Source organism: Nerophis ophidion, linkage group LG28, assembly GCF_033978795.1.
Source record: "Nerophis ophidion isolate RoL-2023_Sa linkage group LG28, RoL_Noph_v1.0, whole genome shotgun sequence".
Classification (NCBI taxonomy): domain Eukaryota; kingdom Metazoa; phylum Chordata; class Actinopteri; order Syngnathiformes; family Syngnathidae; genus Nerophis; species Nerophis ophidion.
This window is the reverse complement of record NC_084638.1, coordinates 2,942,198-2,965,588: the sequence shown is the minus strand read 5'-3', so window position 1 is coordinate 2,965,588 and position 23,391 is coordinate 2,942,198. Positions and strand designations below refer to the sequence as shown.

General features: G+C 32.2%; 1 protein-coding gene across 4 annotated transcripts in view; it reads left to right on the top strand.

Moving 5' to 3' along the window:
• Window positions 1-23,391, top strand: part of abi1b (abl-interactor 1b) — a 111,936-nt gene that overhangs the window by 31,460 nt on the left and 57,085 nt on the right. For 3 of the 4 annotated variants that reach the window (XR_009804815.1, XM_061890898.1, XM_061890896.1), the window contains exons 4-7: window positions 1,937-1,951; window positions 8,106-8,245; window positions 8,614-8,754; window positions 8,859-8,959. Coding sequence is in view for 3 of the 4 variants with exons in the window: in XM_061890898.1 (XP_061746882.1) it covers window positions 1,937-1,951; window positions 8,106-8,245; window positions 8,614-8,754; window positions 8,859-8,959 (397 nt within the window). In the remaining variant the exon portion in view is untranslated. The remainder of the gene's footprint in view (window positions 1-1,936; window positions 1,952-8,105; window positions 8,246-8,613; window positions 8,755-8,858; window positions 8,960-23,391) is intronic. The other variant, XM_061890897.1, reaches the window with a different exon arrangement.

Below are 23,391 nucleotides of genomic sequence, written 5' to 3'. Positions count from 1 at the left end.
TCTTTGGTTGCCCAACCTGCATCAACCACTAGAGAAAACATGGATTTCAAACGTATGCTTCCATAAAACCGATTGCTCACATGGCGAACACCGACCTGGGTTCGGTTTCCACAGTGGGTGACAGGAATGAGGTTTCTCACTGGTCAAGTTTTGTCATTCGCAAAATCAAAAGGGGCTCACGCTAGACAAGAGGTCAGAGGAGAGTGTGGAAGCAACGTTCACATATCTTCCGGATGGTTGTACTCCCCCTGCCGTCACAGTGGTGTTTCACTGCCGCTTGCTGGGGTGACGTAGCTGAGACTAACACATACCACTCTTATTCGGGACCATACTTTTATGAATTTATTATAGGTCTATGGGTCTACAGTAATGTTAATATTTGCTTACATGTCCCTTGGCAAGTTTCACTGCAATAAGGCGCTTTTGGTAGCCATCCACTAGCTTCTGGTTGAATTTTTGACCACTCTCCTTGACAAAATAGGGGCGGTAAAACGGGTTTAGATGGAGACAGGTGTGGACAATAATGGAGACGGACGGACTTGTCCCCACACTAAAAGTGTACAGCAATTTTTGACCACTCCTCTTGACAAAATTGGTATAAATTCAGCTGAATGTTTTGGTTTTCTGACAGTTACTTGTTTCTTCAGCATTGTCCACACGTTTAATTCAGGTCTTCGGTAAGGCCATTCTAAAACCTTCATTCGAGCCTGATTTTGTCATGTTTTGTTCAGTTATGTTCTAAGCTTAGTTCCTGTTTTGCGCACCTCTAGGTTTGTTTTGGTTTCCATGGGGATTAATTGGGTTCACCTGCCTCTGGTTAGTGGTCGGCACACTCACCTGCTATCGACTGCTAATCAGAGAGCTATTTATTCCCGTTGCTCGCCACACTCGGTCTGGCTTCGTTGTTTGCTGAATGCAACAGTTACGTTGGTCTTCTTCAGCATTGTCCACACGTTTAAGTCAGGACTTTTGGGAATCCCATTCTAAAACCTTTAATTCTAGCCTGATTTAGCCATTCCTTTACCACTTTTAACGTGTACTTGGGGGTCATTGTCCTGTTGAAACACCCAATTCCGCCCAAGACCCAACCTCCGGGCTGATGATTTTAGGTTTTGTCCTGAAAAACCTCGAGGTAATCCTCCTTTTTCGTTGTCCCATTTACTGTCTGTAAAGCACCAGTTTCATTGGCAGCAAAACAGACCCATAGCATAATACTACCACCACCATGCTTGACCGTAGGTATGGTGTTTCTGGGATTAAAGGCCTTAACTTTTCTCCTCCAAAAATATTGCTGGGTATTGTGGTCCAACAGCTGAATTTTTGTTTGTTTAGACCACGGAATTTTCCTCCAAAAGGTCTTATCTTTGTCCATGTGATGTCAGATGATAAGAAGTATGTGCTCCAATCACTCTATCACCAAAAAAGAGTTTTAGAAATGATTGGAAACTCAAGACAGCCATGACATTTTGTCCTTAACAAACTTTTGACCATGACAGTACATCAAAATACCTTTCATTTTCTTTAGATTATCCTTTGTTTTGATGCAGTCTTGAGTCGATGAACCATGACTTGAAAGCAGCGACAAAGCGTTACTTGTTGTGTAGAACCTTCACCGTTGTCACAGCTTTGTTGGCAGAAGAGGACAGTCAAGTGTCACCACAGGGTTCTTGGCAGCCTCAAGGAGATGGAAGGGGTCTTTGAGGGGACAACATTTCCCTGCCAGAGGGAGAAGCTCCTTTGTTTTTGAGTCTTGAGTTACTGAAATATTTTCCCCTTTGTCTGGTTGTCGGATCCAAGGGTGTCTACGTGCCATCCCGCCCGTCTCTACTTATGTCATACCTTTCTGTCACTGACTGTTGCTGAACTAAATGGCTGCTTCTTTAACTATTAACCAATGAGCATTTCCTTGTTTCTGCCTTCTCTCACTTGCATTCAGTGGCTTAAAGCCAAGGTAAGAGATAATTACCTTCCTCTTCTCTATCCCAATGTAATCAACGTCATGCACTCACTATATTCGTTCCATTGATTGTTTTATGTACGTTTATCACCTTTAGCCGTGAACCATACATGAAAATATTGCTTGGTGACCCCCCAATGTTAATGTTGAAAAAAATTTGACAGAAAAAAATCCCGATTTTTTTGACAGGAAAAATCCCGACTTTTTGACAGAAAACATCCCGACTTTTTGACAGAAAATATCCCAACTCATTAACAGAGAAAAATCCCAAATTTTGGACAGAAAAATCCCAAATTTTGAACGGAAAAAATCCAGAGTTTTTGACACAAAAAATCCAGACTTTTTAACAGAAAAAAATCCAGACTTTTTAACAGAAAAAAATCCCGATTTATTGAGAGAAAAAATCCAGACTTTTTGACAGGAAAAAAATCCAGACTTTTTGACGGAAAATATCCCAATTTATTAACAGAGAAAAATCCCACATTTTGGACAGAAAAACATCCTAAATTTTGGACGGAAAAAATCCAGAGTTTTTGACAGAAAAAATCCAGACTTTTTGACAGAAAAAAATTCAGACTTTTTTTACAGAAAAAATCTGGATTTTTCTACGGAAAAAAATCCCGACTTTTTCAGAGAAAAAATCCAGAATTTTTCACAGAAAACATCGTGACTTTTTGAGAGAAAATATCCCGATTCATTAACAGAGAAAAATCCCAAATTTTGGCCAGAAAAAATTTGAAATTTTGGAGAGAAAAAATCCGGAATTTTTAACAGAAAAAAATCCTGACTTTTTGACGGAAAAAATCCCGACTTTTTGACAGAAAAAAATTCAGACTTTTCAACAATGAAAAATCCAGATTTTTTGACAGAAAATATTCCGATTTATTAACAGAGAAAAATCCCAAATTTTTGAACAGAAAAAAATCCAGACTCTTCGACAGAAAAAATCCAGACTTTTGACAGACAAAAAATCCAGAGTTTTTGACAGTGAAAAATCCAGACATTTTGACTGAAAAAAATCCAGACTTTTTAACAGAAAAAAATCCAGACTTTTTAACAGAAAAAAATCCCTTTTTATTGACAGAAAAAATCCAGACTTTTTGACAGAAAAAAAATCCAGACTTTTTGACGGAAAATATCCCAATTTATTAACAGAGAAAAATCCCACATTTTGGACAGAAAAACATCCTAAATTTTGGACGGAAAAAATCCAGAGTTTTTGACAGAAAAAATCCAGACTTTTTGACAGAAAAAAATCCCCACTTTTTTTACAGAAAAAATCTGGATTTTTCTACGGAAAAAAATCCCGACTTTTTCAGAGAAAAAATCCAGAATTTTTCACAGAAAACATCGTGACTTTTTGAGAGAAAATACCCCGATTCATTAACAGAGAAAAATCCCAAATTTTGGCCAGAAAAAATTTGAAATTTTGGAGAGAAAAAATCCGGAATTTTTAACAGAAAAAAATCCTGACTTTTTGACGGAAAAAATCCCGACTTTTTGACAGAAAAAATCCCGACTTTTTGACAGAAAAAAATTCAGACTTTTCAACAATGAAAAATCCTGATTTTTTGACAGAAAATATTCCGATTTATTAACAGAGAAAAATCCCAAATTTTTGAACAGAAAAAAATCCAGACTCTTTGACAGAAAAAATACAGACTTTTGATAGACAAAAAATCCAGAGTTTTTGACAGTGAAAAATCCAGACATTTTGACTGAAAAAAATCCAGACTTTTTAACAGAAAAAATCCAGACTTTTTAACAGAAAAAATCCCGATTTATTGACAGAAAAAATCCAGACTTTTTGACAGAAAAAAAATCCAGACTTTTTGACAGAAAATATCCCAATTTATTAACAGAGAAAAATCCCACATTTTGGACAGAAAAACATCCTAAATTTTGGACGGAAAAAATCCAGAGTTTTTGACAGAAAAAATCCAGACTTTTTGACAGAAAAAAATCCAGACTTTTTTTTACAGAAAAAATCTGGATTTTTCTACGGAAAAAAAATCCCGACTTTTTCAGAGAAAAAATCCAGAATTTTTCACAGAAAACATCGTGACTTTTTGAGAGAAAATATCCCGATTCATTAACAGAGAAAAATCCCAAATTTTGGCCAGAAAAAATTTGAAATTTTGGAGAGAAAAAATCCGGAATTTTTAACAGAAAAAATCCTGACTTTTTGACGGAAAAAATCCCGACTTTTTGACAGAAAAAATCCCGACTTTTTGACAGAAAAAAATTCAGACTTTTCAACAATGAAAAATCCAGATTTTTTGACAGAAAATATTCCGATTTATTAACAGAGAAAAATCCCAAATTTTTGATTAGAAAAAAATCCCGACTTTTTGACAGAAAATATCCCAACTCATTAACAGAGAAAAATCCCAAATTTTGGACAGAAAAAATCGCAAATTTTGAACGGAAAAAATCCAGAGTTTTTGACACAAAAAAATCCAGACTTTTTAACAGAAAAAAATCCAGACTTTTTAACAGAAAAAAATCCCGATTTATTGACAGAAAAAATCCAGACTTTTTGACAGAAAAAAAATCCAGACTTTTTGACAGAGAATATCCCAATTTATTAACAGAGAAAAATCCCACATTTTGGACAGAAAAACATCCTAAATTTTGGACGGAAAAAATCCAGAGTTTTTGACAGAAAAAATCCAGACTTTTTGACAGAAAAAAATCCAGACTTTTTTTACAGAAAAAATCTGGATTTTTCTACGGAAAAAAATCCCGACTTTTTCAGAGAAAAAATCCAGAATTTTTCACGGAAAACATCGTGACTTTTTGAGAGAAAATATCCCGATTCATTAACAGAGAAAAATCCCAAATTTTGGCCAGAAAAAATTTGAAATTTTGGAGAGAAAAAATCCGGAATTTTTAACAGAAAAAAATCCTGACTTTTTGACGGAAAAAATCCCGACTTTTTGACAGAAAAAATCCCGACTTTTTGACAGAAAAAAATTCAGACTTTTCAACAATGAAAAATCCTGATTTCTTGACAGAAAATATTCCGACTTATTAACAGAGAAAAATCCCACATTTTTGAACAGAAAAAAATCCAGACTCTTTGACAGAAAAAATCCAGATTTTTGACAGACAAAAAATCCAGAGTTTTTGACAGTGAAAAATCCAGACATTTTGACTGAAAAAAATCCAGATTTTTTGACGGAAAAAATCTAGATTTTTTGACAGAAAACAGCCCGACTTTTTGACAGAAAAAAATCCAGACTTTTTTTACAAAAAAAATCTGGATTTTTCTACGGAAAAAAATCCAGATTTTTTCAGAGAAAAAATCCAGAATTTTTCACAGAAAACATCGTGACTTTTTGAGAGAAAATACCCCGATTCATTAACAGAGAAAAATCCCAAATTTTGGCCAGAAAAAATTTGAAATTTTGGAGAGAAAAAATCCGGAATTTTTAACAGAAAAAAATCCTGACTTTGTGACGGAAAAAATCCCGACTTTTTGACAGAAAAAATCCCGACTTTTTGACAGAAAAAAATTCAGACTTTTCAACAATGAAAAATCCTGATTTCTTGACAGAAAATATTCCGACTTATTAACAGAGAAAAATCCCAAATTTTTGAACAGAAAAAAATCCAGACTCTTTGACAGAAAAAATCCAGACTTTTGACAGACAAAAAATCCAGAGTTTTTGACAGTGAAAAATCCAGACATTTTGACTGAAAAAAATCCAAATTTTTTGACGGAAAAAATCTAGATTTTTTGACAGAAAACCGCCCGACTTTTTGACAGATAATATCCAGGCCTATTAACAGAGAAAAATGCCAAGTTTTTGACACAAAAAAATCCAGACTTTTTAACAGAAGAAAATCCAGACTTTTTAACAGAAAAAAAATCCCGATTTATTGACAGAAAAAATCCAGACTTTTTGACAGAAAAAAAATCCAGACTTTTTGACAGAAAATATCCCAATTTATTAACAGAGAAAAATCCCACATTTTGGACAGAAAAACATCCTAAATTTTGGACGGAAAAAATCCAGAGTTTTTGACAGAAAAAATCCAGACTTTTTGACAGAAAAAAATCCAGACTTTTTTTACAGAAAAAATCTGGATTTTTCTACGGAAAAAAATCCCGACTTTTTCAGAGAAAAAATCCAGAATTTTTCACAGAAAACATCGTGACTTTTTGAGAGAAAATATCCCGATTCATTAACAGAGAAAAATCCCAAATTTTGGCCAGAAAAAATTTGAAATTTTGGAGAGAAAAAATCCGGAATTTTTAACAGAAAAAAATCCTGACTTTTTGACGGAAAAAATCCCGACTTTTTGACAGAAAAAAATTCAGACTTTTCAACAATGAAAAATCCTGATTTTTTGACAGAAAATATTCCGACTTATTAACAGAGAAAAATCCCAAATTTTTGAACAGAAAAAAATCCAGACTCTTTGACAGAAAAAATCCAGACTTTTGACAGACAAAAAATCCAGAGTTTTTGACAGTGAAAAATCCAGACTTTTGACAGACAAAAAATCCAGAGTTTTTGACAGTGAAAAATCCAGACATTTTGACTGAAAAAAATCCAGATTTTTTGACGGAAAAAATCTAGATTTTTTGACAGAAAACAGCCCGACTTTTTGACAGATAATATCCAGGCCTATTAACAGAGAAAAATGCCAATTTTTTGACACAAAAAAATCCAGACTTTTTAACAGAAGAAAATCCAGACTTTTTAACAGAAAAAAAATCCCGATTTATTGACAGAAAAAATCCAGACTTTTTGACAGAAAAAAAATCAAGACTTTTTGACAGAAAATATCCCAATTTATTAACAGAGAAAAATCCCACATTTTGGACAGAAAAACATCCTAAATTTTGGACGGAAAAAATCCAGAGTTTTTGACAGAAAAAATCCAGACTTTTTGACAGAAAAAAATCCAGACTTTTTTTACAGAAAAAATCTGGATTTTTCTACGGAAAAAAATCCCGACTTTTTCAGAGAAAAAATCCAGAATTTTTCACAGAAAACATCGTGACTTTTTGAGAGAAAATATCCCGATTCATTAACAGAGAAAAATCCCAAATTTTGGCCAGAAAAAATTTGAAATTTTGGAGAGAAAAAATCCGGAATTTTTAACAGAAAAAAATCCTGACTTTTTGACGGAAAAAATCCCGACTTTTTGACAGAAAAAAATTCAGACTTTTCAACAATGAAAAATCCTGATTTTTTGACAGAAAATATTCCGACTTATTAACAGAGAAAAATCCCAAATTTTTGAACAGAAAAAAATCCAGACTCTTTGACAGAAAAAATCCAGACTTTTGACAGACAAAAAATCCAGAGTTTTTGACAGTGAAAAATCCAGACTTTTGACAGACAAAAAATCCAGAGTTTTTGACAGTGAAAAATCCAGACATTTTGACTGAAAAAAATCCAGATTTTTTGACGGAAAAAATCTAGATTTTTTGACAGAAAACAGCCCGACTTTTTGACAGATAATATCCAGGCCTATTAACAGAGAAAAATGCCAATTTTTTGACGGAAAAAATGACACATTTTGGATTTAAAAAATCCAGAATTTTTGACAGAAAAAAATCCCGACTTTTTGACGGAAAAATCCCGATTTTTTTGACAGAAAAAATACAGACTTTTTGACAGAAAACATCCCGACTTTTTGACAGATAATATTCAGGCCTATTAACAGAGAAAAATGCCAATTTTTTGACGGAAAAAATAACAAATTTTGGATTAAAAAAATCCAGAATTTTTGACAGAAAAAAATCCCGACTTTTTGACGGAAAAATCCCGATTTTTTTGACAGAAAAAATACAGACTTTTTGACAGAAAACATCCTGACTTTTTGACAGATAATATCCAGGCCTATTAACAGAGAAAAATGCCAATTTTTTGACGGAAAAAATAACAAATTTTGGATTAAAAAAAATCCAGAATTTTTGACAGAAAAAAATCCCGACTTTTTGACGGAAAAATCCCGATTTTTTTGACAGAAAAAATACAGACTTTTTGACAGAAAACATCCCGACTTTTTGACAGAAAAAATCCAGACCTTTTTCCAGTTTGATGTTAATGTTCACCAGCAATTGATACTCCGATGTCTTGTTAACGGATCATACACAGTTTTCTTTACCTGGTCTCTGTCTTTGTAGCAAAACGGGAACAATGCTGCGGGACGGGGAAACCCAGCGACAGGGACAGGGACAGGGACAGGGACAGGGACACTGTCTCGGACCAACCCCCCAACACAGAAACCACCGAGTCCTCCAATGGGGGGTCGCGGTACCTTAGGGTAAGGCCCGATCCTGTCTGAAAAATGGTTCGTAGTTAGTACAGCAAGTGGTGTTTTAATTTGTAAACCATTGTGTTACAATTTGAGTGATTATTGTACTGATTGAATGATCAATTTCAAGGTTTAAATAACTATTCAAAGCTGGTTGTATCAACACGTTAATAAATAATAATAATACCATTGACAAAAGTATGGAGACACACCTCGTAATCAATTAATAGTTGGATTAGATCCTGTAGGCTACTAAGTTTGTTTATTTTTTCATGTTTATTTAATTTGGGTCCCCAATAGCATTGCGGAAAAATACAGACATACAGTATGTTCATAAAATGACATTTAAAATTCTTCAAAAAAAATGACCTGTACAGGCGGAACACCCCCTACAAGACCCTGGAGCCTGTGAAGCCTCCAGTGGTGCCCAACGACTACATGACCAGCCCCGCCCGGCTGGGCAGCCAGCAGAGTCCTGCACGCACAGCCTCGCTAAATCAGAGGCCCAGGACACACAGGTGTGTTGGAAAACTGTACAGGATTCCTAGATAATGGACGGTGAGAATAAATGCATGTAATGATGGGATGGAATGGTTTGATTACGTTTTTGTTTTTTTTGCAGCGGCAGCAGTGGTGGAAGTGGCGGCAGGGAAAACAGCGGGAGCAGCGGAGTGGGTGTCCCCTTGGCGGTCCCTACACCGTCCCCTCCCAGTATGGGCCAAGGTGAGTCCTCGCAGCTGGGAGATCTACTTCTCTTGTCTCGGCTGCACTCAACACCTTCGGTACCTTTTTGACAGAAAAAGTCCCGACTTTTTGACGGAGAAAATCCCAAATTTTTGACAGAAAAAATCCCAACTTTTTGACGGAAAAAAATCCAGACTTTTCAACAGAAAAAAAATCCCAAATTTTTGACAGAAAAAGTCCTGACTTTTTTACAGAGAGAATTCCACATTTTTGACGGAAAAAATCCCAACTTTTTGACAGAAAAAATCCAGACTTTTCGACAGAAGAAATCCCGAATTTTTGACGGAAAAAGTCCCAACTTTTTGACAGAAAAAATCCAGACTTTTCGACGGTAGAAATCCCGAATTTTTGACAGAAAAAGTCCCGACTTTTTGACAGAAAAAAATCCCAACTTTTCGACATAAAAAATCACGACTTTTTGACAGTGGAAAAATGCAGACTTTTTGACAGTGAAAAATGCAGACTTTTTGACAGAAAAAAATCCAGACTTTTTGCCAGAAAAAAAATCCCGATTTATTAACAGAAGGAATCCCAATTTTTTAACAGTGAACAATCCCAAATTTTTGACAGAAAAAATCCAGACTTTTTGACGGAAAAAATCCAGACTTTTCGACAGAAGAAAAATCCCAAATTTTTGACAGAAAAAGTCCTGACTTTTTTACAGAGAGAATTCCAAATTTTTGACGGAAAAAATCCCAACTTTTTGACAGAAAAAATCCAGACTTTTCGACAGAAGAAATCCCGAATTTTTGACGGAAAAAGTCCCAACTTTTTGACAGAAAAAATCCAGACTTTTCGACGGTAGAAATCCCGAATTTTTGACAGAAAAAGTCCCGACTTTTTGACAGAAAAAAATCCCAACTTTTCGACATAAAAAATCACGACTTTTTGACAGTGGAAAAATGCAGACTTTTTGACAGTGAAAAATGCAGACTTTTTGACAGAAAAAAATCCAGACTTTTTGCCAGAAAAAAAATCCCGATTTATTAACATAAGGAATCCCAATTTTTTAACAGTGAACAATTCCAAATTTTTGACAGAAAAAAATCCCAACTTTTTGACGGAAAAAATCCAGACTTTTCGAGAGAAAAAAAATCCCAAATTTTTGACGGAAAAAGTCCTGACTTTTTTACAGAGAGAATTCCAAATTTTTGACGGAAAAAATCCCAACTTTTTGACAGAAAAAATCCAGACTTTTCGACAGAAGAAATCCCGAATTTTTGACGGAAAAAGTCCCAACTTTTTGACGGAAAAAATCCAGACTTTTCGACGGTAGAAATCCCGAATTTTTGACAGAAAAAGTCCCGACTTTTTGACAGAAAAAAATCCCAACTTTTCGACATAAAAAATCACGACTTTTTGACAGTGGAAAAATGCAGACTTTTTGACAGTGAAAAATGCAGACTTTTTGACAGAAAAAAATCCAGACTTTTTGCCAGAAAAAAAATCCCGATTTATTAACAGAAGGAATCCCAATTTTTTAACAGTGAACAATCCCAAATTTTTGACTGAAAAAATCCCAACTTTTTGACGGAAAAAATCCAGACTTTTCGACAGAAAAAAAATCCCACATTTTTGACAGAAAAAGTCCTGACTTTTTTACAGAGAGAATTCCAAATTTTTGACGGAAAAAATCCCAACTTTTTGACAGAAAAAATCCAGACTTTTCGACAGAAGAAATCCCGAATTTTTGACGGAAAAAGTCCCAACTTTTTGACAGAAAAAATCCAGACTTTTCGACGGTAGAAATCCCGAATATTTGACAGAAAAAGTCCCGACTTTTTGACAGAAAAAAATCCCAACTTTTCGACATAAAAAATCACGACTTTTTGACAGTGGAAAAATGCAGACTTTTTGACCGTGAAAAATGCAGACTTTTTGACAGAAAAAAATCCAGACTTTTTGCCAGAAAAAAATCCCGATTTATTAACAGAAGGAATCCCAATTTTTTAACAGTGAACAATTCCAAATTTTTGACAGAAAAAAATCCCAATTTTTTGACGGAAAAAATCCAGACTTTTCGAGAGAAAAAAAATCCCAAATTTTTGACGGAAAAAGTCCTGACTTTTTTACAGAGAGAATTCCAAATTTTTGACGGAAAAAATCCCAACTTTTTGACAGAAAAAATCCAGACTTTTCGACAGAAGAAATCCCGAATTTTTGACGGAAAAAGTCCCAACTTTTTGACAGAAAAAATCCAGACTTTTCGACGGTAGAAATCCCGAATTTTGGACGGAAAAAGTCCCGACTTTTTGACAGAAAAAAATCCCAACTTTTCGACATAAAAAATCACGACTTTTTGACAGTGGAAAAATGCAGACTTTTTGACAGTGAAAAATGCAGACTTTTTGACAGAAAAAAATCCAGACTTTTTGCCAGAAAAAAAATCCCGATTTATTAACAGAAGGAATCCCAATTTTTTAACAGTGAACAATCCCAAATTTTTGACGGAAAAATCGAGACTTTTTGACATTAAAAAATCCCGACTTTTTGACAGAAAATATCCTGAGTTTTTGACAGAGAAAATCCCAAATTTTTGACGGAAAAAAATCCCAACTTTTTGACAGAAAAAATCCAGACTTTTCGACGGAAGAAATCCAGAATTTTTGACAGAAAAAGTCCTGACTTTTTGACAGAAAAGAATCCTAACTTTTTGACAGTGAAAAATGCAGACTTTTTAACAGTGAAAAATGCAGATTTTTGACAGAAAAAAATCCAGACTTTTTGCCAGAAAAAAAGTCCCGATTTATTAACAGAAGGAATCCCAATTTTTTAACAGTGAACAATCCCAAATTTTGGACAGAAAAATCCAGACTTTTTGACATAAAAAACCCCGACTTTTTGACAGAAAAAATCCAGACTTTTCGACGGAAGAAATCCCGAATTTTTGACAGAAAAAGTCCTGACTTTTTGACAGAAAAAAAGCCTAACTTTTTGACAGTGAAAAATGCAAACTTTTTGACAGAAAAAAATCCAGACTTTTTGCCAGAAAAAAAAATCACGATTTATTAACAGAAGGAATCCCAATTTTTTAACAGTGAACAATCCCAAATTTTTGACGGAAAAATTGAGACTTTTTGACATTAAAAAATCCCGACTTTTTGACAGAAAATATCCTGAGTTTTTGACAGAGAAAATCCCAAATTTTTGACGGAAAAAAATCCCAACTTTTTGACAGAAAAAATCCAGACTTTTCGACGGAAGAAATCCAGAATTTTTGACAGAAAAAGTCCTGACTTTTTGACAGAAAAGAATCCTAACTTTTTGACAGTGAAAAATGCAAACTTTTTGACAGAAAAAAATCCAGACTTTTTGCCAGAAAAAAAAATCACGATTTATTAACAGAAGGAATCCCAATTTTTTAACAGTGAACAATCCCAAATTTTTGACGGAAAAATTGAGACTTTTTGACATTAAAAAATCCCGACTTTTTGACAGAAAATATCCTGAGTTTTTGACAGAGAAAATCCCAAATTTTTGACGGAAAAAAATCCCAACTTTTTGACAGAAAAAATCCAGACTTTTCGACGGAAGAAATCCAGAATTTTTGACAGAAAAAGTCCTGACTTTTTGACAGAAAAGAATCCTAACTTTTTGACAGTGAAAAATGCAGACTTTTTGACAGTGAAAAATGCAGATTTTTGACAGAAAAAAATCCAGACTTTTTGCCAGAAAAAAAGTCCCGATTTATTAACAGAAGGAATCCCAATTTTTTAACAGTGAACAATCCCACATTTTGGACAGAAAAATCCAGACTTTTTGACATAAAAAACCCCGACTTTTTGACAGAAAAAATCCAGACTTTTCGACGGAAGGAATCCAGAATTTTTGACAGAAAAAGTCCTGACTTTTTGACAGAAAAAAAGCCTAACTTTTTGACAGTGAAAAATGCAAACTTTTTGACAGAAAAAAATCCAGACTTTTTGCCAGAAAAAAAAATCACGATTTATTAACAGAAGGAATCCCAATTTTTTAACAGTGAACAATCCCAAATTTTTGACAGAAAAATCGAGACTTTTTGACATACAAAAATCCCGACTTTTTGACAGAAAATATCCTGAGTTTTTGACTGAGAAAATCCTGAGTTTTTGACAGAAAAAAATCCCAACGTTTTGACAGAAAAAAATCCAGACTTTTTGACACAAGCAATCCAGAATTTTTGACAGAAAAAGTCCTGACTTTTTGACAGAAAAGAATCCTAACTTTTTGACAGTGAAAAATGCAGACTTTTTGACAGTGAAAAATGCAGACTTTTTGACAGAAAAAAATCCAAACTTTTTGCCAGAAAAAAAATCCCGATTTATTAACAGAAGGAATCCCAATTTTTTAACAGTGAACAATCCCAAATTTTGGACAGAAAAATCCAGACTTTTTGACATAAAAAACCCTGACTTTTTGACAGAAAAAATCCTGACTTTTTGACAGAAAAAAATCCTAACTTTTTGACAGTGAAAAATGCAAACTTTTTGACAGAAAAAAATCCAGACTTTTTGCCCCAAAAAAAATCCCGATTTATTAACAGAAGGAATCCCAATTTTTTAACAGTGAACAATCCCAAATTTTTGACAGAAAAATTGAGACTTTTTGACATAAAAAAATCCCGACTTTTTGACAGAGAAAATCCTGAGTTTTTGACTGAAAAAAATCCCAACGTTTTGACAGAAAAAATCCAGACTTTTCGACACAAGCAATCCAGAATTTTTGACAGAAAAAGTCCTGACTTTTTGACAGAAAAAAATCCTAACTTGTTGACAGTGAAAAATGCAGACTTTTTGACGGAAGAAATCCCAAATTTTTGACAGAAAAAGTCCTGACTTTTTGACAGAAAAAAAGCCTAACTTTTTGACAGTGAAAAATGCAAACTTTTTGACAGAAAAAAATCCAGACTTTTTGCCAGAAAAAAAAATCACGATTTATTAACAGAAGGAATCCCAATTTTTTAACAGTGAACAATCCCAAATTTTTGACGGAAAAATTGAGACTTTTTGACATTAAAAAATCCCGACTTTTTGACAGAAAATATCCTGAGTTTTTGACAGAGAAAATCCCAAATTTTTGACGGAAAAAAATCCCAACTTTTTGACAGAAAAAATCCAGACTTTTCGACGGAAGAAATCCAGAATTTTTGACAGAAAAAGTCCTGACTTTTTGACAGAAAATAATCCTAACTTTTTGACAGTGAAAAATGCAGACTTTTTGACAGTGAAAAATGCAGATTTTTGACAGAAAAAAATCCAGACTTTTTGCCAGAAAAAAAGTCCCGATTTATTAACAGAAGGAATCCCAATTTTTTAACAGTGAACAATCCCAAATTTTGGACAGAAAAATCCAGACTTTTTGACATAAAAAACCCCGACTTTTTGACAGAAAAAATCCAGACTTTTCGACGGAAGAAATCCCGAATTTTTGACAGAAAAAGTCCTGACTTTTTGACAGAAAAAAAGCCTAACTTTTTGACAGTGAAAAATGCAAACTTTTTGACAGAAAAAAATCCAGACTTTTTGCCAGAAAAAAAAATCACGATTTATTAACAGAAGGAATCCCAATTTTTTAACAGTGAACAATCCCAAATTTTTGACAGAAAAATCGAGACTTTTTGACATACAAAAATCCCGACTTTTTGACAGAAAATATCCTGAGTTTTTGACTGAGAAAATCCTGAGTTTTTGACAGAAAAAAATCCCAACGTTTTGACAGAAAAAAATCCAGACTTTTTGACACAAGCAATCCAGAATTTTTGACAGAAAAAGTCCTGACTTTTTGACAGAAAAGAATCCTAACTTTTTGACAGTGAAAAATGCAGACTTTTTGACAGTGAAAAATGCAGACTTTTTGACAGAAAAAAATCCAAACTTTTTGCCAGAAAAAAAATCCCGATTTATTAACAGAAGGAATCCCAATTTTTTAACAGTGAACAATCCCAAATTTTGGACAGAAAAATCCAGACTTTTTGACATAAAAAACCCTGACTTTTTGACAGAAAAAATCCTGACTTTTTGACAGAAAAAAATCCTAACTTTTTGACAGTGAAAAATGCAAACTTTTTGACAGAAAAAAATATAGACTTTTTGCCCAAAAAAAAATCCCGATTTATTAACAGAAGGAATCCCAATTTTTTAACAGTGAACAATCCCAAATTTTTGACAGAAAAATTGAGACTTTTGACATAAAAAAATCCCGACTTTTTGACAGAGAAAATCCTGAGTTTTTGACTGAAAAAAATCCCAACGTTTTGACAGAAAAAATCCAGACTTTTCGACACAAGCAATCCAGAATTTTTGACAGAAAAAGTCCTGACTTTTTGACAGAAAAAAATCCTAACTTGTTGACAGTGAAAAATGCAGACTTTTTGACAGTGAAAAATGCAGACTTTTTGACAGAAAAAATCCAGACTTTTTGACAGAAAAAAAGCCTAACTTTTTGACAGTGAAAAATGCAAACTTTTTGACGGAAAAAAATCCAGACTTTTTGCCAGAAAAAAAAATCACGATTTATTAACAGAAGGAATCCCAATTTTTTAACAGTGAACAATCCCAAATTTTTGACGGAAAAATTGAGACTTTTTGACATTAAAAAATCCCGACTTTTTGACAGAAAATATCCTGAGTTTTTGACAGAGAAAATCCCAAATTTTTGACGGAAAAAAATCCCAACTTTTTGACAGAAAAAATCCAGACTTTTCGACGGAAGAAATCCAGAATTTTTGACAGAAAAAGTCCTGACTTTTTGACAGAAAAGAATCCTAACTTTTTGACAGTGAAAAATGCAGACTTTTTGACAGTGAAAAATGCAGATTTTTGACAGAAAAAAATCCAGACTTTTTGCCAGAAAAAAAGTCCCGATTTATTAACAGAAGGAATCCCAATTTTTTAACAGTGAACAATCCCACATTTTGGACAGAAAAATCCAGACTTTTTGACATAAAAAACCCTGACTTTTCGACGGAAGAAATCCCGAATTTTTGACAGAAAAAGTCCTGACTTTTTGACAGAAAAAAAGCCTAACTTTTTGACAGTGAAAAATGCAAACTTTTTGACAGAAAAAAATCCAGACTTTTTGCCAGAAAAAAAATCACGATTTATTAACAGAAGGAATCCCAATTTTTTAACAGTGAACAATCCCAAATTTTTGACAGAAAAATCGAGACTTTTTGACATACAAAAATCCCGACTTTTTGACAGAAAATATCCTGAGTTTTTGACTGAGAAAATCCTGAGTTTTTGGCAGAAAAAAATCCCAACGTTTTGACAGAAAAAAATCCAGACTTTTTGACACAAGCAATCCAGAATTTTTGACAGAAAAAGTCCTGACTTTTTGACAGAAAAGAATCCTAACTTTTTGACAGTGAAAAATGCAGACTTTTTGACAGTGAAAAATGCAGACTTTTTGACAGAAAAAAATCCAAACTTTTTGCCAGAAAAAAAATCCCGATTTATTAACAGAAGGAATCCCAATTTTTTAACAGTGAACAATCCCAAATTTTGGACAGAAAAATCCAGACTTTTTGACATAAAAAACCCTGACTTTTTGACAGAAAAAATCCTGACTTTTTGACAGAAAAAAATCCTAACTTTTTGACAGTGAAAAATGCAAACTTTTTGACAGAAAAAAATCCAGACTTTTTGCCCAAAAAAAAATCCCGATTTATTAACAGAAGGAATCCCAATTTTTTAACAGTGAACAATCCCAAATTTTTGACAGAAAAATTGAGACTTTTTGACATAAAAAAATCCCAACTTTTTGACAGAGAAAATCCTGAGTTTTTGACTGAAAAAAATCCCAACGTTTTGACAGAAAAAATCCAGACTTTTCGACACAAGCAATCCAGAATTTTTGACAGAAAAAGTCCTGACTTTTTGACAGAAAAAAATCCTAACTTGTTGACAGTGAAAAATGCAGACTTTTTGACAGTGAAAAATGCAGACTTTTTGACAGAAAAAATCCAGACTTTTTGACAGAAAAAAATCCCAATTTATTAACAGAAAGAATCCCAATTTTTTAACAGTGAACAATCCCAAATTTTGGACAGAAAGATCCAGACTTTTCGACATAAAAAACCCCGACTTTTTGACAGAAAAAATCCTGAGTTTTTGACAGAGAAAATCCCAAATTTTTGACAGAAAAAAATCCCAATTTTTTGACAGAAAAAAATCCAGACTTTTCGATACAAGCAATCCAGAATTTTTGACAGAAAAAGTCCTGACTTTTTGACAGAAAAGAATCCTAACTTTTTGACAGTGAAAAATGCAGACTTTTTGACAGTGAAAAATGCAGACTTTTTGACAGAAAAAAATCCAGACTTTTTGCCAGAAAAAAAGCTGACTTTTTGACAGAAAAAAATCCCGACTTTTTGACGGAAAAAAATCTAGATTTTTTAACATAAAAAAATCCCGATTTTTTGTCATAAAAACATTGCGACTTTTTGACAGAAAAATTCCTACTTTTTGACATCAAAAAAATGCCGACTTTGGGACAGAAAAAATGCAGACTTTTGGACAAAAAAAATGCAGACTTTTTGATAGAAATAATACAGAGTTTTTAATAGAAAAAAATCCCAAAATTTTTTTCAGAAAAAAATCCCGACTTTTTGACAATGAAAAACGCCCACTTTTTAACAGAAGAAAACCCGACTTTTTGACAGAAAAAAATACAGATTTATTAACACAAAAAATCCAAACTTTTTAACTGTGAACAATCCCAAATTTTGGACAGAAAAATGCTGACTTTTTGACGGAAAAAATCCGGACTTTTTGACGGAAAAAAATCCCGACTTTTTTTCAGAAAAAAATCTATAAATTTTTTTGGACAGAAAAATCCAGACTTTTTAACAGAGAAAAATCTCAAATTTTGGACGGAAAAAATCCAAACTTTTTGACAGAAAAAACCCTGAGTTTTTGACAGAAAAATCCAAACTTTTTGACGGAAGAAATCCTGATTTTTTGACAGAAAAAATCCAGACTTTTTAACAGTAACAAATCCCGACTTTTTGCCAGAAAAAACCCAGAGTTTTTGACAGAAAAATCCAAACTTTTTGAAGGAAGAAATCTTGACTTTTTGACAGAAAAAAATTGAGACTTTTTAATAGTAAAAAATACCGACATTTTGACAGAAATAATCTTTACTTTTTGACAGAAAAAAAAAATCCAGATTTTTTTTTTTTTGACCGAAAAAAATCCCAACTTTTTGACCCCAAAAAAAGCTGACTTTGTGACGGAAAAAAAAATCCCGATTTGTTTAACTGAAAAAATCCTGACTTTTTGACGGAAAAAATCCCGACTTTTTGATGGAAAAAAATCTTGACGTTTTGATGGAAAAAAATCTCAACGTTTTGACAGAAAAAAATCCCGACTTTTTAACAGAGAAAAATCTCAAATTTTGGACAAAAAAAATCCCGACTTTTTGACGGAAAAAATCCTGAGTTTTTGACAGAAAAATCCAAACTTTTTGTCGGAAGAAATCCTGACTTTTTGACAAAAAAAATCCAGACTTTTTAACAGTAAAAAATCCTGCCTTTTTGACAGAAAACCCCCGAGTTTTTGACAGAAAAATCCAAACTTTTTGACGGAAGAAATCCTAACTTTTTGACAGAAAAAATGCAGACTTTTTGATAGAAATAATACAGAGTTTTTAACAGAAAAAAATCCCAAAATCTTTTTCAGAAAAAAATCCCGACTTTTTGACAAGGAAAAACGCCCACTTTTTGACAGAAGAAAACCCGACTTTTTGACAGAAAAAAATCCAGATTTATTAACACAAAAAATCCAAACTTTTTAACTGTGAACAATCCCAAATTTTGGACAGAAAAATGCTGACTTTTTGACAGAAAAAATCCTGACTTTTTGACGGAAAAAAATCCCGACTTTTTTTCAGAAAAAAATCTATAAATTTTTTTGGACAGAAAAATCCCGACTTTTTAACAGAAAAAACCCTGAGTTTTTGACAGAAAAATCCAAACTTTTTGACGGAAGAAATCCTGATTTTTTGACAGAAAAAAATCCAGACTTTTTGACAGAAAACAATTGAGACATTTTAACAGTAAAAAAAATCCCAATTTTTTGACAGAAAAAAATCCAGACTTTTTGACAGAAAAAAAACACACACACTTTTGACAGAAAAATCCCAATTTTTTGACAGAAAAATTCCAACTTTTTGACGGAAGGAATCCCGACTTTTTGTCAGAAAAATTTTTGACTTTTGGACAGAAAAAAATCCAAATTTTTTGACTGAAAAAATCCAGACTTTTTGACTGAAAAAATCTCGACCTTTTGACGGAAACAATACTGACATTCTGATAGAGATAATCTTGATTTTTTTTGACAGAAAAAAAAAATCCATATTTTTTGACAGAAAAAATCCAGACTTTTTGACAGAAAAAAAACACACACACTTTTTGACAGAAAAATCCCAACTTTTTGACAGAAAAATTCCAACTTTTTGATGGAAGGAATCCCGACTTTTTGTCAGAAAAATTTTTGACTTTTGGACAGAAAAAAATCAAAATTTTTCACTGAAAAAATCCAGACTTTTTGACTGAAAAAATCTCGACCTTTTGACGGAAACAATACCGACATTCTGATAGAGATAATCTTAATTTTTTTTGACAGAAAAAAAAAAATCCAGATTTTTTTTTTGGACAGAAAAAAAATCTCAATTTTTTGACAGAAAAAATTGCGACTTTTGGACAGAAAAAAAATCTAAATATTTTGACCGAAAAAAATCCAGACTTTTTGACAGAAAAAATCTCTACATTTTGACGGAAACAATATCGACATTTTTAGAATAATTCTGACTTTTGGACATAAAAAAATCCAAATTTTTTTGACTGAAAAAATCCTGACTTTTGACGGAAACAATACCGACATTTTGACAGAAATAATCTTGACTTTTTGACGGAAAAAAAAAAAATCCAGATTTTTTTTTGGGGACAGAAAAAAATCTAAATTTTTTGACAGAAAAAATTGCGACTTTTGGACAGAAAAAAAATCTAAATATTTTGACCGAAAAAAATCCAGACTTTTTGACAGAAAAAATCTCTACATTTTGACGGAAACAATACCGACATTTTTAGAATAATTCTGACTTTTGGACATAAAAAAATCCAAATTTTTTTGACTGAAAAAATCCTGACTTTTGACGGAAACAATACTGACATTTTGACAGAAATAATCTTGACTTTTTGACAGAAAAAAATCCAGACTTTTTGACAGAAAACAATTGAGACATTTTAACAGTAAAAAAAATCCCAATTTTTTGACAGAAAAAAAATCCAGATTTTTTGACGGAAAAAATCCAGACTTTTTGACAGAAAAAAACCACACACACTTTTGACAGAAAAATCCCAACTTTTTGACAGAAAAATTCCAACTTTTTGACGGAAGGAATCCCGACTTTTTGTCAGAAAAATTTTTGACTTTTGGACAGAAAAAAATCCAAATTTTTTGACTGAAAAAATCCAGACTTTTTGACTGAAAAAATCTCGACCTTTTGACGGAAACAATACTGACATTCTGATAGAGATAATCTTGATTTTTTTTGACAGAAAAAAAAAATCCAGATTTTTTGACAGAAAAAATCCAGACTTTTTGACAGAAAAAAACCACACACACTTTTTGACAGAAAAATCCCAACTTTTTGACAGAAAAATTCCAACTTTTTGATGGAAGGAATCCCGACTTTTTGTCAGAAAATTTTTTGACTTTTGGACAGAAAAAAATCAAAATTTTTCACTGAAAAAATCCAGACTTTTTGACTGAAAAAATCTCGACCTTTTGACGGAAACAATACCGACATTCTGATAGAGATAATCTTGATTTTTTTTGACAGAAAAAAAAAAATCCAGATTTTTTTTTTGGGACAGAAAAAAAATCTCAATTTTTTGACAGAAAAAATTGCGACTTTTGGACAGAAAAAAAATCTAAATATTTTGACCGAAAAAAATCCAGACTTTTTGACAGAAAAAATCTCTACATTTTGACGGAAACAATATCGACATTTTTAGAATAATTCTGACTTTTGGACATAAAAAAATCCAAATTTTTTTGACTGAAAAAATCCTGACTTTTGACGGAAACAATACCGACATTTTGACAGAAATAATCTTGACTTTTTGACGGAAAAAAAAAAAAATCCAGATTTTTTTTTGGGGACAGAAAAAAATCTAAATTTTTTGACAGAAAAAATTGCGACTTTTGGACAGAAAAAAAATCTAAATATTTTGACCGAAAAAAATCCAGACTTTTTGACAGAAAAAATCTCTACATTTTGACGGAAACAATACCGACATTTTTAGAATAATTCTGACTTTTGGACATAAAAAAATCCAAATTTTTTTGACTGAAAAAATCCTGACTTTTGACGGAAACAATACCGACATTTTGACAGAAATAATCTTGACTTTTTGACGGAAAAAAAAAAAATCCAGATTTTTTTTTGGGGACAGAAAAAAATGTCAACTTTTTGACAGAAAAAATTGCGACTTTTGGACAGAAAAAAAATCTAAATATTTTGACCGAAAAAAATCCAGACTTTTTGACAGAAAAAATCTCTACATTTTGACGGAAACAATACCGACACTTTTAGAATAATTCTGACTTTTGGACATAATAAAATCCAAATTTTTTTGACTGAAAAAATCCTGACTTGACGGAAACAATACCGACATTTTGACAGAAATAATCTTGACTTTTTGACGGAAAAAAAAAAAAATCCAGATTTTTTTTTGGGACAGAAAAAAAATCTCAATTTTTTGACAGAAAGAATTGCGACTTTTGGACAGAAAAAAAATCTAAATATTTTGACCGAAAAAAATCCAGACTTTTTGACAGAAAAAATCTCTACATTTTGACGGAAACAATACCGACACTTTTAGAATAATTCTGACTTTTGGACATAAAAAAATCCAAATTTTTTTGACTGAAAAAATCCTGACTTTTGACGGAAACAATACCGATATTTTGACAGAAATAATCTTGACTTTTTGACGGAAAAAAAAAAAAATCCCGATTTTTTTTTTGGACAGAAAAAAAATCTCAATTTTTTGACAGAAAAAATTGAGACTTTTGGACAGAAAAAAAATCTAAATATTTTGACCGAAAAAAATCCAGACTTTTTGACAGAAAAAATCTCTACATTTTGACGGAAACAATACCGACACTTTTAGAATAATTCTGACTTTTGGACATAAAAAAATCAAAAATTTTTTGACTGAAAAAATCCTGACTTTTGACGGAAACAATACCGACATTTTGACAGAAATAATCTTGACTTTTTGACCGAAAAAAAAAAAAAATCCAGATTTTTTTTTGGGGACAGAAAAAAAATCTAAATTTTTTGACAGAAAAAATTGCGACTTTTGGACAGAAAAAAAATCTAAATATTTTGACCGAAAAAAATCCAGACTTTTTGACAGAAAAAATCTCTACATTTTGACGGAAACAATACCGACATTTTTAGAATAATTCTGACTTTTGGACATAAAAAAATCAAAATTTTTTTGACTGAAAAAATCCTGACTTTTGACGGAAACAATACCGACATTTTGACAGAAATAATCTTGACTTTTTGACGGAAAAAAAAAAAAATCCAGATTTTTTTTTGGGGACAGAAAAAAATGTCAACTTTTTGACAGAAAAAATTGCGACTTTTGGACAGAAAAAAAATCTAAATATTTCGACCGAAAAAAATCCAGACTTTTTGACAGAAAAAAATCTCTACATTTTGACGGAAACAATACCGACATTTTTAGAATAATTCTGACTTTTGGACATAAAAAAATCCAAATTTTTTGGACTGAAAAAATCCTGACTTTTGACGGAAACAATACCGACATTTTGACAGAAATAATCTTGACTTTTTGACCGAAAAAAAAAAAAATCCAGATTTTTTTTTTGGACAGAAAAAAAATCTCAATTTTTTGACAGAAAAAATTGCGACTTTTGGACAGAAAAAAAATCTAAATATTTTGACCGAAAAAAATCCAGACTTTTTGACAGAAAAAATCTCTACATTTTGACGGAAACAATACCGACACTTTTAGAATAATTCTGACTTTTGGACATAAAAAAATCCAAATTTTTTTGACTGAAAAAATCCTGACTTTTGACGGAAACAATACCGATATTTTGACAGAAATAATCTTGACTTTTTGACGGAAAAAAAAAAAAATCCAGATTTTTTTTTTGGACAGAAAAAAAATCTCAATTTTTTGACAGAAAAAATTGCGACTTTTGGACAGAAAAAAAATCTAAATATTTTGACCGAAAAAAATCCAGACTTTTTGACAGAAAAAATCTCTACATTTTGACGGAAACAATACCGACACTTTTAGAATAATTCTGACTTTTGGACATAAAAAAATCCAAATTTTTTTGACTGAAAAAATCCTGACTTGACGGAAACAATACCGACATTTT